At 48.3% G+C, this 14,898-nt stretch overlaps 1 protein-coding gene across 6 annotated transcripts in view; it reads right to left on the bottom strand.

The window, feature by feature from the left end:
* Positions 1-14,898, bottom strand: part of FAP (fibroblast activation protein alpha) — a 60,072-nt gene that overhangs the window by 23,488 nt on the left and 21,686 nt on the right. For all 6 annotated transcript variants that reach the window (XM_081871467.1, XM_081871465.1, XM_081871466.1 and 3 more), the window contains 7 exons: positions 14,366-14,469; positions 13,983-14,118; positions 4,112-4,156; positions 3,311-3,415; positions 3,135-3,205; positions 1,472-1,525; positions 1,165-1,286 (listed from right to left, as the gene is read on the bottom strand). In XM_081871467.1, the coding sequence (XP_081727593.1) occupies positions 1,165-1,286; positions 1,472-1,525; positions 3,135-3,205; positions 3,311-3,415; positions 4,112-4,156; positions 13,983-14,118; positions 14,366-14,469 (637 nt within the window). The remainder of the gene's footprint in view (positions 1-1,164; positions 1,287-1,471; positions 1,526-3,134; positions 3,206-3,310; positions 3,416-4,111; positions 4,157-13,982; positions 14,119-14,365; positions 14,470-14,898) is intronic.

The following is a 14,898-nucleotide window of genomic DNA, read 5'->3' on the forward strand; positions in this document are numbered from 1 at the left end:
CTTGAAAATAAGGGACCAGCAGCCAAAATAAGGGACCTGCAGCCTCACCTGTTCCAGGCACTCCAGTCTTCCTGTCCTCCTGCAGTCTGGTCAAACTCATGCTGGTAGCTTCGAGAACACTGTCCAACCAACTTTGTAACCAGAGGTTCAACTGAATAGAATCTGAATCACATGCACCACAAAGCCTATGCAGCCTCAACTTAAGATGGCTCCCCGGCCTGGCTTTGCACTGCAAAGTTTGCAGCAGCACGTGCAACAAAATGGCGTCCAGCATTCAAAAAACCCCTCAGCTTGCATTAACTAGCCACACACAAGTCATGCAAGCTCCACCCCCAGTCGTTCTTAGACTTCTTATTGGGTGAGCAACACAGCCAAGCAACACAGTTGGAGCCTCCCTCCTCCCTGGCTGGCAGGCAGGGAGGGAGAGGAGCTGCTTCCTTTGAAATTTAAGGAACGTCATTTAAGGGACATTTAAGGGACATCTATCAATAAGGGACAGCAGCGGGACATGGCGCTGGAATAAGGAACTGTCCCTTCAAATAAGGGACACTTGACAGCTATGTAAGGATTTCATGGCAGAACTGAGATCTAAAGGGGGGGGCACAGAATATCCTAGTTCAAAGCTTAAAATATCCTAGTTCAAAGTCTTCTAGATCTCTTCAAAGCATGGAGAGCCGGCATGGTAGTGTTAGACAAAGGCTGCAGTCCTAACTCTCCTGAGAGTAAGCCCTATTGAATTCAACCAGGACTTACTCCCACTTGGCCATAAAGCTCACTGGGTGATCTTGAGCCTATTGAATTCAACCCTATTGAATTCAACCAGGACTTACTCCCACTTGGCCATAAAGCTCACTGGGTGATCTTGAGCCAATTACATTCTTTCAACCTGGTGAACCTCACAGGACTGTTGTGAGGATAAAAAATGGGGCTTGTTTGAGACCCATGTGTACCAACTTGAGGAAAGGTTTGCTATAAATGTAATTAACTATGAAGCCCTGTGCTGAAATAAGCGTCCTTTTGCTCCCTGGGGCTTTTACTCAGTTAAGTGTACATAAAACGGCACCTGTAATGTTCCATATATTAGTAAGGTGCTTTGAAGCAGAAATACCTGATGGGTTCCTGAGAGAACAATGAGGATTTAATAGTTCCACACATTTCACATACCGTAACAGAGCAAAGCATAATAGTTGGCATTGTAACTGAAACTTGCTGCATAGTACTGGCATCTTTCTTTTCTTAAATAACAAGTAATGCACTGTCTTGTCCCGGGATTTCTTCTGTCAATTCTGTAAAACAGCGGAATTTAAAAACAAAAGCAAAACTTCAGCCTCAATCTAGAATGCAGAAGCAGGCATGGAAAATGTAACACATTCTTGCTGCATGCGGTGCAACACGGTGTTCGGAAATAACTTACTGGGCACGTCTCAGAAACCAAACGGACAAAAGTGCAAAATGTTTGATGATAACTTACTTGTAAATATTTCTTCTTCCTGGATAGCCTTCAAATTCGTTGCTTGAATAGAATCTGAAAGGCAATGTATGTTGTTAAATAAAGCATGCTTTAATAGAGCAAGGAGATCATGAAGTGTTGGTTGCCATTAGACATTCAACAAGTAGAACCTACAACAAAATGTTGCAGCGTGCAGCGCTTCTGGTCAGGGTTCCAACAAGCTAGCCATTCGCCCTTTCCCAACAGCATGCCAGCATTCCGTTACCACTGAGCACGCTCAGTCCTCAGTAGGCTGTTATAAGGGGTTCTTCCCCTTAAGGTGTTTTCCTAAAGATATGCTGTACTTTTGCAAGTTCCCTCGAGCCTACTGATAGCAAAACACCTGGATCAAGGCTAATATGTCCATATACACATATGTGATATTAAAACATTTTTGGGATAATTGTGCTACACTTCAAGTATTGAAGTCATCTTTTTTTAAAACAATGTATAGTTAAGATTGTTCAGAGGCAGGAATGTTATGTTATAGGTCTGTGTTATTGTTAGTGCAATCCTGTAGCCAGAAGCTCACCACAATGTATTCAGTAGAAGCTCACCACAATGTATTCAGTGGGGTGTTTCTCAGAGGGTAAGTATGCACAGAACTGAAGCATGAAATTATTCCGAGAGTTAGACTAGACAAAGAGGATATTTGATTTTTTAAAGTCAGGTGCTCTGACAGAATTAGGGGCCATATGCCCGCTCTGGTCAATAGGCTTCTATGGACATATCTCTACTTGAATTAGGAACTGGGTACCTAATAGGTTTTATGCTCACAGGCTGCTCCCCTGCCCCAATCAGAGAGGAGGAATGTGGGGCGGAGTAGATTTATTCCCGTTCCATTTTCTCCTCCTGAAAAATAGACTGCTGCTTTTGTAACTGCTCTGTATGCATGAAGTCTCAGAAGCTGTGTGACCTCACCGTTGAATTGGAACCAAAAGGTTTGTGATGTGCCAGAATACACACACACAAAACCTTCACGGTAGTGGTGCCTGCCCTGTGGAACGGCCTCCCGTCAGATGTCAAAGAAATAAAACAACTATCTGACTTTTAGAAGATGTCTGAAGGCAGCCCTGTACAGTGGTACCTCGGGTAACATACACTTCAGGTTACAGACTCTGCTAACCCAGAAATATTACCTCGGGTTAAGAACTTTGCTTCAGGATGAGAACAGAAATTGTGCAGCGGCAGCAGGAGGCCCCATTTGCTAAAGTGGTGCTTCATGTAAAGAACAGTTTTAGGTTAAGAACAGACCTCCAGAATGAATTAAGTTCTTAACCCGAGGTACCACTGTATAGGGAACATTTTTAGGTTTAGTGTTTTACTGTGTTTGATGTTTTAATTTGCTAGAAGCAGAGTGGCTGTGTCTATCTCCTTGAGTACATTATTAGATACCTCTAGTAATATGCATCTTTACCTTAAAAAAGCAGTCTGTCTGCCCTTAAAGCACAGCTTCAACCCAACATCAAGAGCTTTCCAGACAATAACCAAAATGGCGAATCCATTTTGTCTTGTCATCTGGAAAAGCCTTTGCAGATGCTCGACCTCTCAACATGGGGTTCTGCTATTTGTCTGAGGGAGAAAATCATTCTTGCATTGAACGTAAATTTTCATTGACAGGTGACATTCTTGGAAGAATGCTTACATGGCGTCATCTGTGACTCTGTAAATGTATATGGCCTCCCACTTTCCACTAGTGATTTGGACAGCTTTTTCCTAAAAAAAAAGGGGGGGGGAGAACACATGTAAAGTCAGGTGTCTTATTTATGGCAACTGTACTGCAGAGTATGTGAAAATTGAAAATTAAATTGCTTGACATACCACCGAGTCTTTAACGTAATGAATATGTTTATAACCATCCTTGTCACTAAATATTTTGTAGTAAGAAATGCCGTCTGAAGTGAAAGAAGGTGCTGAAACAAAGAACTGAGGCAAAAAACAAAACAAACAGAAACAAAATAAAATCAACTGTAGATGACAAAGAAGCGAATACCTTTTCAGTCAGGTAAAACTGCATGGAATAAGTGGTCCTTGTTCATATTAGGTTATTTTTACTTGAAAGCAAAATGTGTGAGCACATTGTTTAGGGTGTAGTTGGTTGCCTTTATTCTTGTTATGCCAATGACAAAAAGTATAATCTAATATGATTAATGGGGAAATTCACTTGGTCCCTTTAGAAGTGCTTTATGGTATGAAGAAGTAAATACAAATGAGAAATCGCCTATGTGAACATGAGAATTGTACCATTATTATGCTGAGAATTTATATTTTCATATAGCTGCAATATGCAAATACATCCTCCGTTCTTCTTCGACTTCTACTTTCCCCCCTCCCCAAGATGGTTCATTTCCATTTAAAAGACCATCTGTGCTTGTTACAAGTAAACAAAAACAGTTTTTGAGTTGGAATGAAATTTGTGTTAAGTGCATGGATTAATAACTGTGAAAAGCAGAAGTCTTCTGAGCAGATCAGTCAAGAAACAAGGCTACAATCCTAACCCTACTTAACTGGGTGGAAGATCCATTGAATTCAATGGGATGTTCTTCAAAATAGACATTGCTAGGATTGCACTTTTACAATATTTCAACAAAATCAGAAGTGTAAAGATAATAAAAATCGTACTCCACCAGCCCATCCTGTGTGACTTTCTTCTATATGTTGCTGCTTCTGCAAAATAATAACAAAGGCAACTGTGTGAGGATGTGTGGCATAAGTGAAAGAACTTCATTTAAAGGAGTACAATTTTCAGTCTGGAAAACCCTGAAAAACAAGCACTGGTTTAGACATTTTCCTTGGTGTTAACAGTCTCCCTGCAGTGGAGAAATGGAGACATCTTTTTTAATGGCTTCCGGGGGGGGGGGACCTGCATTATTTGTCTCACTGTCCAAACGTGGTGGCATTTAACACCATATTACTCCACACCATTCTTTTCAGCGCAAAGGTTGTGTTTCATTTCAGAGCAAAGGAAACACAATGCAGATTGGGAAAGAAAAGCAATCAATCGTGTATCATTTGCAGACCAAAAGGAACAACAATTTGTTGAACATGAGATGAATAAGGGAACATTGGCAGTTTCAGTTCCCGTCTGAATTCCCTGACATCCCTAGTTCTGCTTTAGTCTTGTGGAACTTCTTTTTTAAACACAATACCACCAACAACTTCCCCCTGCTGAGCAATAGGTACTGTTCATTTTTTAAGGCACTTCCAAAACATCCCCATAGTTCTCTGATTGTTTCTTCCAGCTTCGTTCAACTGTTTGATTGGAATGTTATGTATAAAACCTGATGGCATGCTATTACAGATCAATACAATTACAAGCTGATATTCTAAAAGTCTTTTAGTGTGTTTAAACATTGGCTTATGAATCACTTCAAAGTGCTCAGTGACCTGCCAAAATTAATGTATGGCTCAGATGTTTAGCACTCTAATTGCAATATGAAAATGAAGTAATAGCAGGCTACGGCTGAGTGTTGCATACAACTCATTTATACATATACATAACATGTTTATTTTCTCTTAGATTTATTTAAATGCTGTTGATGAAACATTTTTTTCCACAGTCTGGATCCCTGTGGAATGTTTTCAGTACATTTGCTCTCTGAAGGAATTATTTTCCATTTTTTAAAATCCACCATGTTGCAGCTCAGTAGCAGAGTTATGATTTCACTGTCTACTATTGTACTATCCTGAACACCCAATTCTTTCAATAATTTTATTAAGAGGGGAAGGAACCTCCCAGTATTATGTCCTCTGGCTAGGGCTGTTTGGATGTAAGAGAAATAAAAAAAACAGTCAAAGTGGGTGCCAGAAGGTGCAACTCTCAACGAGTTGCCAAGGATCCACCAGTGCCCTGGAGCCCCTTTAACAATGCCCTGATGAGTTTTGGGTGGCCAGAATTATAATTGCCCACAATGCTTTGCAACACTGAGCTAATTGTGGGCGGTTACATAATGGTGGTGATCGACAACAGTCACTGGAAGGATACCACCACACTTGTGTTGCTGTCCTTTTCTGGCAGTAAGCCTACCTATTCTTTCTTGTGCACAAACAGAAATAATTGGAGGTAGATAAGAGGGATTCTAACATGGGGGCCACCAGAGGCCCAATGCCTCATCAAATTCATTGGACAGATAGTGTCAGGCTTCAGGGAATCTGCCACGGTAGGCAGCCAAGAATTAGATAAACAAGGAGAGTTCTTACCAAGTCTTTTATTCAATATTCACAGACAGAGGCCTAGAAAAGGTGCCTCTAATGGCATTGCTCCGAGTAAAGTCACACCCCCTCCGTCTCTCCTATTATACACCATCCCTTCATTGGCTGATCTGTGCTTTCTGCCTCTGAGCTTTCTGTTCTCCTACTTTCAATGCCCACCGGGTTCTGGGAGGGGGATGGTCTGGAATGCTTTCTAAAGACATTAAGTCTATCAGCTGTCTCTCCCCTGGTGCTTCTTCTTCTTCCTGCTCCTCTCCCAATATTTCCCAGCTTCTACCCTCTGCAGCCCCTGAGCTGGGACCTTCCGCAAGACCTTTCCTCCTTCCAGAGGGGAGGAGTTGTGAGCGGGAACAGACTCTCGCATCAGCAAGGGGGCATATTTGGCCCCCTACATCAGCCTTCCCCCAGCTGCCGCGCCAAGCCTATTAGCCAGCCAATAGGGCTGGCTTGTGGGTGGGGTTTAAGCGGGGTTTAAGTGCTTAAGCGGCCGCGGTGGCACTGGAGCCTTATTTGGCTTCCTGTTTTCTTCGGATCACCTGCCCTCCCTCCCTTTAGGTCATTTCTATGTTTCTGTTGACCTTGCTATGGACTTCGGTTGGTTGCCTTGGTTGCCCAGGGGGCCTGGTAGGAATTTTATCCATTTGGCAAATTGGCACCAGCCTCTTGGTTTTCGCCTACCTCGTAGCAAATCTTCACAACTTATTGGGTGTTGGCGGTTAGGCATTGGAATATATGTGGTGTGTCGGAGGGCAGGTTGTGGCCATCACCTCCCCCTCCCCTTGTTTGAGTATTCCGTTAAAGGACTCCGGCGGTCGTGGATCCCGTCCGATGCCCTGCTGGTGGCTAGGGCCATGGCATGACCCCCGATGACATCTGGGGAAGCTTTCAGTTGTATTTGCATCAACAAGCTCCTCCCATTGGCTGTTAACCCTTGATTGACCCCCCGCTGAGCAGGGCGGGGTCAGGTATAGATTGTTTGATCCAATTCCTAAGCCAATACCTCTCACATGCTGTAAACCAATAAAGTTGTGGCCTTATTTTAGCCCATTAACCCAAAATACATGTGTCCTTGTGTCTTATTTAACTCCATGCGGGTGGCAGGTCCTCGACACACAAACTCCTGCTGTAAATCTATACTATCTCTGTTATGTACTGAGTTGAATAGGATCCAAACTGCAGCAGTCTGATTGGTCCTAGAACAATAGGATTCAGAATGCAGCAGTCTGATTGGTCCTAGAACAATGCAGCAGTATGATTGGTTAGCAGGAACCACCCAATCATGCTCCAGATAGAAGTGAATCCACAACCTGATTGGCCTACAGTAGAATCCTGGAATTAGCCAATCATGTGCAGCCCATTGTGTAAATAATGTATATAAAGCAGATACTTTGAGGGGACATTCATTCATTCCTCCTCACCACTATGAGCTGAATAAAGAGCATGAAATCACTTTGCGACTCTGAGTATATTTCACTGGCGACGAAGGTGGGATCCCGCTGAGCTGACTGCCACACACAGCACCGCAGCACCGCCACCTGCCGCACCGCTGCCTCGCACCGTGTATCCAGGCTTCAGCTCCGGGACACAAGGAACTCAGAATGGCAACTGACAGCAGCTTCTCGCCATTCAACCCAGCATCTGGAGACTGGGAAGCGTACGCCTCCCGTTTCACCTTCCTCCTAGAAGCCAAAGGGGTCACCGATGAAGAAGACGCCAAGAAGAGGGCAATATTCTTCAGCGTCTGCGGAGAGGAGACATTTGAAATCGCCCGGGCTCTCCTTGCGCCTGAAGACGTCGCTACTGTTCCATACAAAACAATAATGGAACAGCTGAAGGGGCACTTTTCGCCACAGCCCTCAGTGGTGGCTCGTCGAAATGCCTTCTACGCAAAGCGGCAAGCCCCTGGGGAAACCATAACTGGGTTTGTGACCTCTCTCCGCCAAGCTGCCCGGTTCTGCAACTTCTCAGAGCTGGAGAACATGCTTCGTGACCGCCTCGTCGGTGGCCTGAAGGATGAGAAGCTGCAACGACGCCTCTACGCTAAGAAGAACCTAACGTTCCAGGTCGCTCTGAAGGAGGCCCTGGCAACGGAAGCTGCTGAGAGGTCGACGCAAGAGGCACGGCTGAGCCAGCCGTCCCAACCGAGGGTCCACCACGAAGACCTCACCAACGACTCGGGATCCGACAGGGAGGAGGTGCACCGAGTACAGCAGCGCACTCAAGCAGCCCACATACCACAGCTGCCTCGACGAGAAGGAGGGAACTGCGCAAGCTGTGGAGAAAGTCACGAGAGGAGGACCTGCCGTTTCCGCAACGCAGAGTGCAGGCAGTGCAGAAAATTGGGACACATCGCCCGGGTGTGTCGGGCTCGGCCCACCCGAAGCCAGGCATCAGATGACCAATCCAAGAGCCCCAGGTCCCGAGGCCCAACGCACCAAGGCAACTCGACGGAGCTCACAGACTTCCAGGTATACCAGTTGCCCCACCCCAACGTAGAGAAAATTTATGTAGAGGTACAGATAGAGGGGGCCCCATGCCGCATGGAGCTTGACACGGGTTCAACTCTATCCATAATCTCGGCAAGGACCTTAAGGAAACTGTGTCCTACTGGGGGTCCCAAACTCAGGCCGGCCCCATTTACCCTCCGGGACTTCCAGAAACGTAAGGTCCCCACAATGGGGGTGGGGACCTTCAGGGTGCAATACCGAGGGCGGACGCGGCAACTGGACTTGCTTGTGGTCAAGGGCCCCTACATTAGCTTACTGGGGTTGGCATGGTTTGGACCACTGGGACTAGCCATCACCGGGGTGAACCACATGAGCTTACAAGTGGACGTGGACGCCATATGCAAGGAGTTTCCGGGGGTTTTCGATGGGAAATTGGGACAGTATACGGGCCCCCCCATTGCTCTACAGCTTGACCCCGCAGTACGACCAGTCAGGCTCAAGGCCCGCCGGGTCCCATTCGCCCTGAAACCCCGTATAGACGAGGAATTGGACCGACTCGTGGAGCAAGGAGTGCTGGAGCCGGTGCCTAATGCCCCCTGGGAAACCCCAATCGTCACACCCGTCAAGCCTAATGGTTCGGTCCGCATCTGCGCAGACTACAAATGTACCATAAACAAGGCCCTCATGGCCCATGCATACCCAGTGCCAGTGGTCAGCCATGTCCTTGCCACCCTGGCTGGGTCGAAAATTTTTGGCAAGCTGGACTTGGCCCAAGCATATCAACAGCTGCCAGTAGATGAGGCCACAGCAGAGGCACAGACGATTGTGACGCACAGAGGAGCGTTCAGGGTAAAGCGGCTGCAATTCGGGGTCAGCGTGGCACCAGGCATATTCCAGAATCTAATGGACTCTCTCCTTAAAGGGATTCCTGGTGTCACCCCCTTCTTTGATGATGTGTTGATTGCCGGGCCCACACCAGAGGAGTTTGAGGACCGCCTCCGCACTGTTCTGCACCGTTTCCAGATGGCGGGTCTCAAGGTGAAGCGGGAAAAATGTCTACTAGGAGTGCCTCAAGTGGACTTTCTGGGATTTATGGTGGATGCAGAAGGGGTTCACCCGACTGGGGACAAGGTACGGGCCATTTGTGATGCCCCAGCGCCCAAGAACAAGACTGAACTTCAGGCCTTCTTGGGATTATTGAACTTTTACCATTCCTTCCTTCCCCACAAGGCGGCGGTAGCGGAGCCCCTACACAGACTCCTGGACAAGCGGGCCCCTTGGGTGTGGGGCCAGCGCCAGGAGGCCGCATTCCAGGCAGTCAAGGACTTGCTTGTCTCAAACTCGGTCTTGGCACACTTCGACGAGAGGCTGCCGGTGGTGCTAGCATGCGACGCCTCGCCCTATGGCATCGGCGCTGTCCTGGGACACCAACTCCCGGATGGAAGAGAGGTACCGGTAGCATACTTTTCCCAGACACTCAACGAAACCGAGCGGAACTACTCGCAAATCGACAAGGAGGGTCTGGCAATCGTGAAGGGAGTAAAAAAATTCCATGATTTCTTGTACGGGCGGCCCTTCACCGTGGTGACTGACCACAAGCCGTTGCTTGGCTTGTTTGCCCCCGAAAAGCAGACCCCCCAAGTGCTGTCTCCTCGCGTCCTCAGGTGGTCAATTTTCCTTGCCAGCTACCAGTATGCACTGATTCACCGCCCTGGAAAGGCGATGGGCCATGCAGACGCCCTCAGCAGGCTACCACTACCGGAAACAGGCCCCGACCCAGCACCTGCACAAGAGGTTATGAGCCTGGAGCTGCTTCCTGACCGCCCCATTCAGGCACAAGAAGTTGCACACCATTCCAAGAAAGATAGGGTCATCTCCCGGGTCCTGGACTGGGTGTGGAGGGGATGGCCCAGCCGCAGCCCCGGGCCAGAATTCGCCAGCTACACAACCCGCAAACATGAACTGTCAGCCCACAAGGGGTGCCTGTTATGGGGAAGCAGGGTCGTTGTTCCCCAGCCCCTCCGCAAAAGGGTCCTCACAGCCCTACACGAGACACACCCAGGGGTAGTAAGAATGAAGGCCCTTGCCAGGAGTTATGTGTGGTGGCCGGGGATCGACGGAGAGATAGAGGCCTGGGTCAAACACTGCCAGGCCTGCCAGGAATCCCGCCCAGATCCCCCAAGGGCCCCAGTCCAGTCCTGGGAGTCCGCCCGAGCACCATGGTCACGCCTGCATGTGGACTTCGCTGGCCCCTTTCAGGGGAAAACATTCTTCATAGTGGTGGACTCCTACACCAAATGGCTGGAAGTCGCACTGGTACCGTCCACTTCTACGTCCGCAGCCATCCGGGTACTACGCAGGCTGTTTGCAACCCACGGGCTCCCTAACACTCTCGTCTCAGACAACGGGACTGCATTTACATCAGGAGAATTTCAAACCTTCACAGTGCAGAACGCCATCCGCCACATCCGTTCGGCGCCATTCCACCCTGCCACCAATGGCCAAGCAGAACGCATGGTGCGGACCACCAAGGACACCCTTCGCCGCATGACGCAAGGGGATTGGGAGTACCGCCTTGCCACATTCCTTCTAGCACAGCACAGCACCCCCAGCTCAACGACTGGCCGGAGCCCCGCTGAACTACTAATGGGTCGGCGCCTTGCAATCAGATTGGACCGCCTTCACCCCGATAGAGCTCAGGATGAGGTAGTGGTGGGGGAAGGCAGGAACCCCCGGACCTTCGAGGCCCAGGACCCAGTGTACGCAAAGAATTTTGGGGCAGGCCCTGCATGGGTACCTGCCACAGTCACCAGGGTCACGGGCCCCGTGTCGTACGAGGTGCTAACAGATGGGGGGCAATGCTGGCGCCGCCACTGCGACCAGATACGGCGACGATTCCCGGGAGAAAACCAGGAGGAGGAGGACAGGTCAGAGGAGTCCCAAGGGAACAGTGGGGCAGTGAGGCCCATAGAGCAGCAGGGGCAAGCAGGAGAGGCAGAATCAGTAAATACAGAGAGGACCCGCGAGGCCGAAAGGACACCGGAACCAGAACCACGACTGAGCGAGCCGGTTGCGCCAGACCAAACAGCCCCATCCTTGGAACACGAGCCAGAACCTGAACCCCGGACCAGGGAACACCCCAGGCCGCAACGCACACGTAGGCCACCGGCGTACCTTGAGGACTATGAATGCGACCTTCCGGGCAGGACTGGAACTTAGAGGGGAGGGGTGTTATGTACTGAGTTGAATAGGATCCAAACTGCAGCAGTCTGATTGGTCCTAGAACAATAGGATTCAGAATGCAGCAGTCTGATTGGTCCTAGAACAATGCAGCAGTATGATTGGTTAGCAGGAACCACCCAATCATGCTCCAGATAGAAGTGAATCCACAACCTGATTGGCCTACAGTAGAATCCTGGAATTAGCCAATCATGTGCAGCCCATTGTGTAAATAATGTATATAAAGCAGATACTTTGAGGGGACATTCATTCATTCCTCCTCACCACTATGAGCTGAATAAAGAGCATGAAATCACTTTGCGACTCTGAGTATATTTCAATCTCCCTCTTTTCTGGAAGGTTCAGGCTGAGGAGGCAGTATCCACCATTCCTACCCCTCCTCTGCCCAGTCCCTGACAGAGAGTGGTGTATGGAAATACTGCAAATATGAATCCAGAAAGGAAGCAAGTAGAGGGGTTTTCACCTCCTGCATGGAAACTATGTTAAGATAACACACACACAAACACACAACACACAGAGTTTCTTGGCAAAGGAGTACAGAGGTTTCTCCCAAGCATATTAGCAAGATAGTTGAAAACATTGCTTACATGATTGATAGTTGGAAAGCATAATGGGGCAAGCAGATTAACATACTGCGTCTTCCTCTGATGCATTTTCCTGCACAACACCTTCCATTAACTAGGTGCCTCTGGCCCTGTATACAATTAGGCATAGCTACAGTTTAATTCAAGTGGGGGGGGGGTGAACAGAATCATGTCCATGTTTTAATTTCTATAAGCGATCCCAATTTAACTTCTATTTCACGTTCAAAAAGTTGAGTTTGGTGGGCATTTCTGGCTGACCGCACAAATTCTTGCCTGCATTTAATTTTTATTCATCGGGACATATTTGCTGAACATAAACATGAAGTTCAGCGCACAGCTCTGAGTTTGCAGCACTGTATCTCCTCACACTGTTTTCCCACTGGGTTTTTATTATCTTCCAGTATATGAAGTAGTCCACATTTCTTACGCATTATTACTTCCGGTTTAATCGGAAAACAAAGTAAGAGATGGAAATATATTCCCCTAGAGATCTTTTGAGCAAACACTGCTTAATGGAGTTCTCCCATCTGCTCGCACTCCTGTTAACTAACCATTGGTGCACAGATTGATATGGTAAAAAGCATTTGATAAACAGAACGTGGCGGAGGTTTCAGCAGTGACTCTCATCAGGCGACATGCTGAGAAGTGCAATTATCCTGGAGTTTGGACCTGACGTTGCCACAATGCTGGTTCCAAGTCCAGTGAGCATAATTTGGCAGCTTGAAACCTGACTCTGTGTTCTGTGAAGATCAGCAGGGCCACTGGCAACAATGGTATCAATAAGTCAAAGAGAATTCAAGTACAGTAACCCCATTCGTGGGTGTAAGAATATAAGGGCAGGGCCATAGCCCTTAGGCAGTGCTATTTTTCCAGAAAAAGAGGTGCCAGAACTCACCATGAAGGCCTCCCGTGTTCTTTTATAATGGCAATGGTGCCATTCTGGCTGAAAACAGCCCTGCCTGTAGGTCAGTGGTAGATACTCCTTTTTAGGGTATCCCTTACAGTAGAACTCCTGCTCACCTATCAGTTCGTAAGCACGTCAAAGTGCAAGTAGATAATTAGGTACCGCTGCGGCGGGAAGGTAAACGGCATTTCCATGCACTGTTCTGGTTTGCCAGAAGTGGCTTAGTCATGCTGGCCACATGACCCGGAAGCTGTCTGCAGACAAACGCCGGCTCCCTCAGCCTTTAGAGTGAGATAAGCGCCGCAACCCCAGAGTCATTCGGGACTGGACCCAACGGTCAGGGATACCTTTACCTTTACAGAAGAAAATCTGGATTGAGGGAGGGGAAAGTGTGGGAAGGCTGCGATTTGGAGAATGTAATATGGACAACAAAGAATTAATGGAGATCCCGGAAGCTTCCTACCCACATGAAACCACAGTATGGATGAGCCCTGAGTCAGGCCAAGGGTTCATCTAGCTCAGACTGGCAGTGGCTCTCCCGGGTTTCAGGCACTAAGTCTTTCCTAGTCTTCCCTGGTGATGCCAGGGACTGAACCCGGAACTTGTCAGTGAGCTACCGCCCTTCCTTGGGCTTCAGGGGAAATTGCTGAAAATCGCCCCTAGCAATTAGTGGGAGCTGTCTGTGAGCAGAGCCCCAAACACAAGAGCATGGGATCCAACCCAGAAAACTCTTCCCTTCCCCCCACTTTTGCACAAAAGGAATACGACTGGCTGCTTACCCGGTCACCGGGTTGGCAGCTATTGCGGCCCATCATGTCCAGCTCCTTCCCTTCAGGAGCAATGCTGGGGCTAGGCAGTCGGCCATTGGGGAATTCCCAGGCCAGCCACTGGAGACAGGCAGGCTTTCCCGCCACCTGTTGATTTGAATCCTGGCCAATCCGGCCGGGCCAGATGGGCGGGGCTTGGGACCCAATAAAGGCTGGCTGCCCTCCCCCGCATACAATTTGCACAAAAGTAATACAGTGACCGTGAATGCTCATCAGTGGGTAACAGAAGCTACTTCTGCAACTCTTCTATCAAAATACTAGGTTGGTGGGAAACAGTACCTGTGGGCAGTCCCAGGACCTGGAGTGGTCATTGTAGTCGCAGATGGCCGACACGGAAAAGTTCTGGATCCTTTTCAGCCACTGCACACAGATTCGGTTGTCTCTCACCCAAGTAATCCAAGTGACATAGTGATCGCTGGAAAAAAAGAGGGGAGAGAAAGGGGCGTTCATCAATTCCAGTGGGTCTTTGACTTAGTAGGATATCTTCTGCAGTTTTTCGATGGCAGTGGGAAATGAAAAGCAAGCATCTACACTGTTTTCATAGAACAGATCTGCAAGGGGTGGTGGTGGTGGGGAGCCCAGGGTCAAACTATTTAAAATAAAAATTCTATTGCTAAAAGAAAAGAAACGGAGAAGAAAATATCAGTTTCACAAAATACTACCTTGATTGTATCGCTGCTGGAGCAGGTACTTCCTTAGGACCCAAAGTTTCAGGATAAGTAGCATCAACAACAAACACTCTGACGGTAGGATTTTTAGCCCCAGCCTTCAAAGGAAAACATATAATCAGGTTCAAAATAATCTCCAGGGAATTGAGGGAAGCCTGATTGCTCCATCAGGCCCGCTCCCAAGAAGCTCAGCCCTCTGTGCCAGCCTGCCATTGGCCAATGTGGCAGGCTGGCACAGAGCTGGATTTCAAGCTGGGAGTGTGAGCCAAAGTTCGCACTCCAGCAAGAGCAGCCCCTGGCACCCCATCATGGGGGGGGGGGGGAGCTGGCCATCCTGCAATGCCACCCCACCCCAAAAGGGGGTAAGTGGACTTGACTACAACTCCCATCCCCCCTGACTACTGGTCCTACTAATTAGGAATGATGGGAGTTGTAGTCCAACAACATATGGGAACCCAAGTTTGAGAAAAGCTAGCATACATGTGAGCCCTGTTCCTTTACGGAAAGAAAGTTCGCAGTAGGCACTG

The sequence above is a fragment of the Podarcis erhardii genome (genome assembly GCF_964252035.2).
Source record: "Podarcis erhardii genome assembly, chromosome: 1".
NCBI lineage: Eukaryota > Metazoa > Chordata > Lepidosauria > Squamata > Lacertidae > Podarcis > Podarcis erhardii.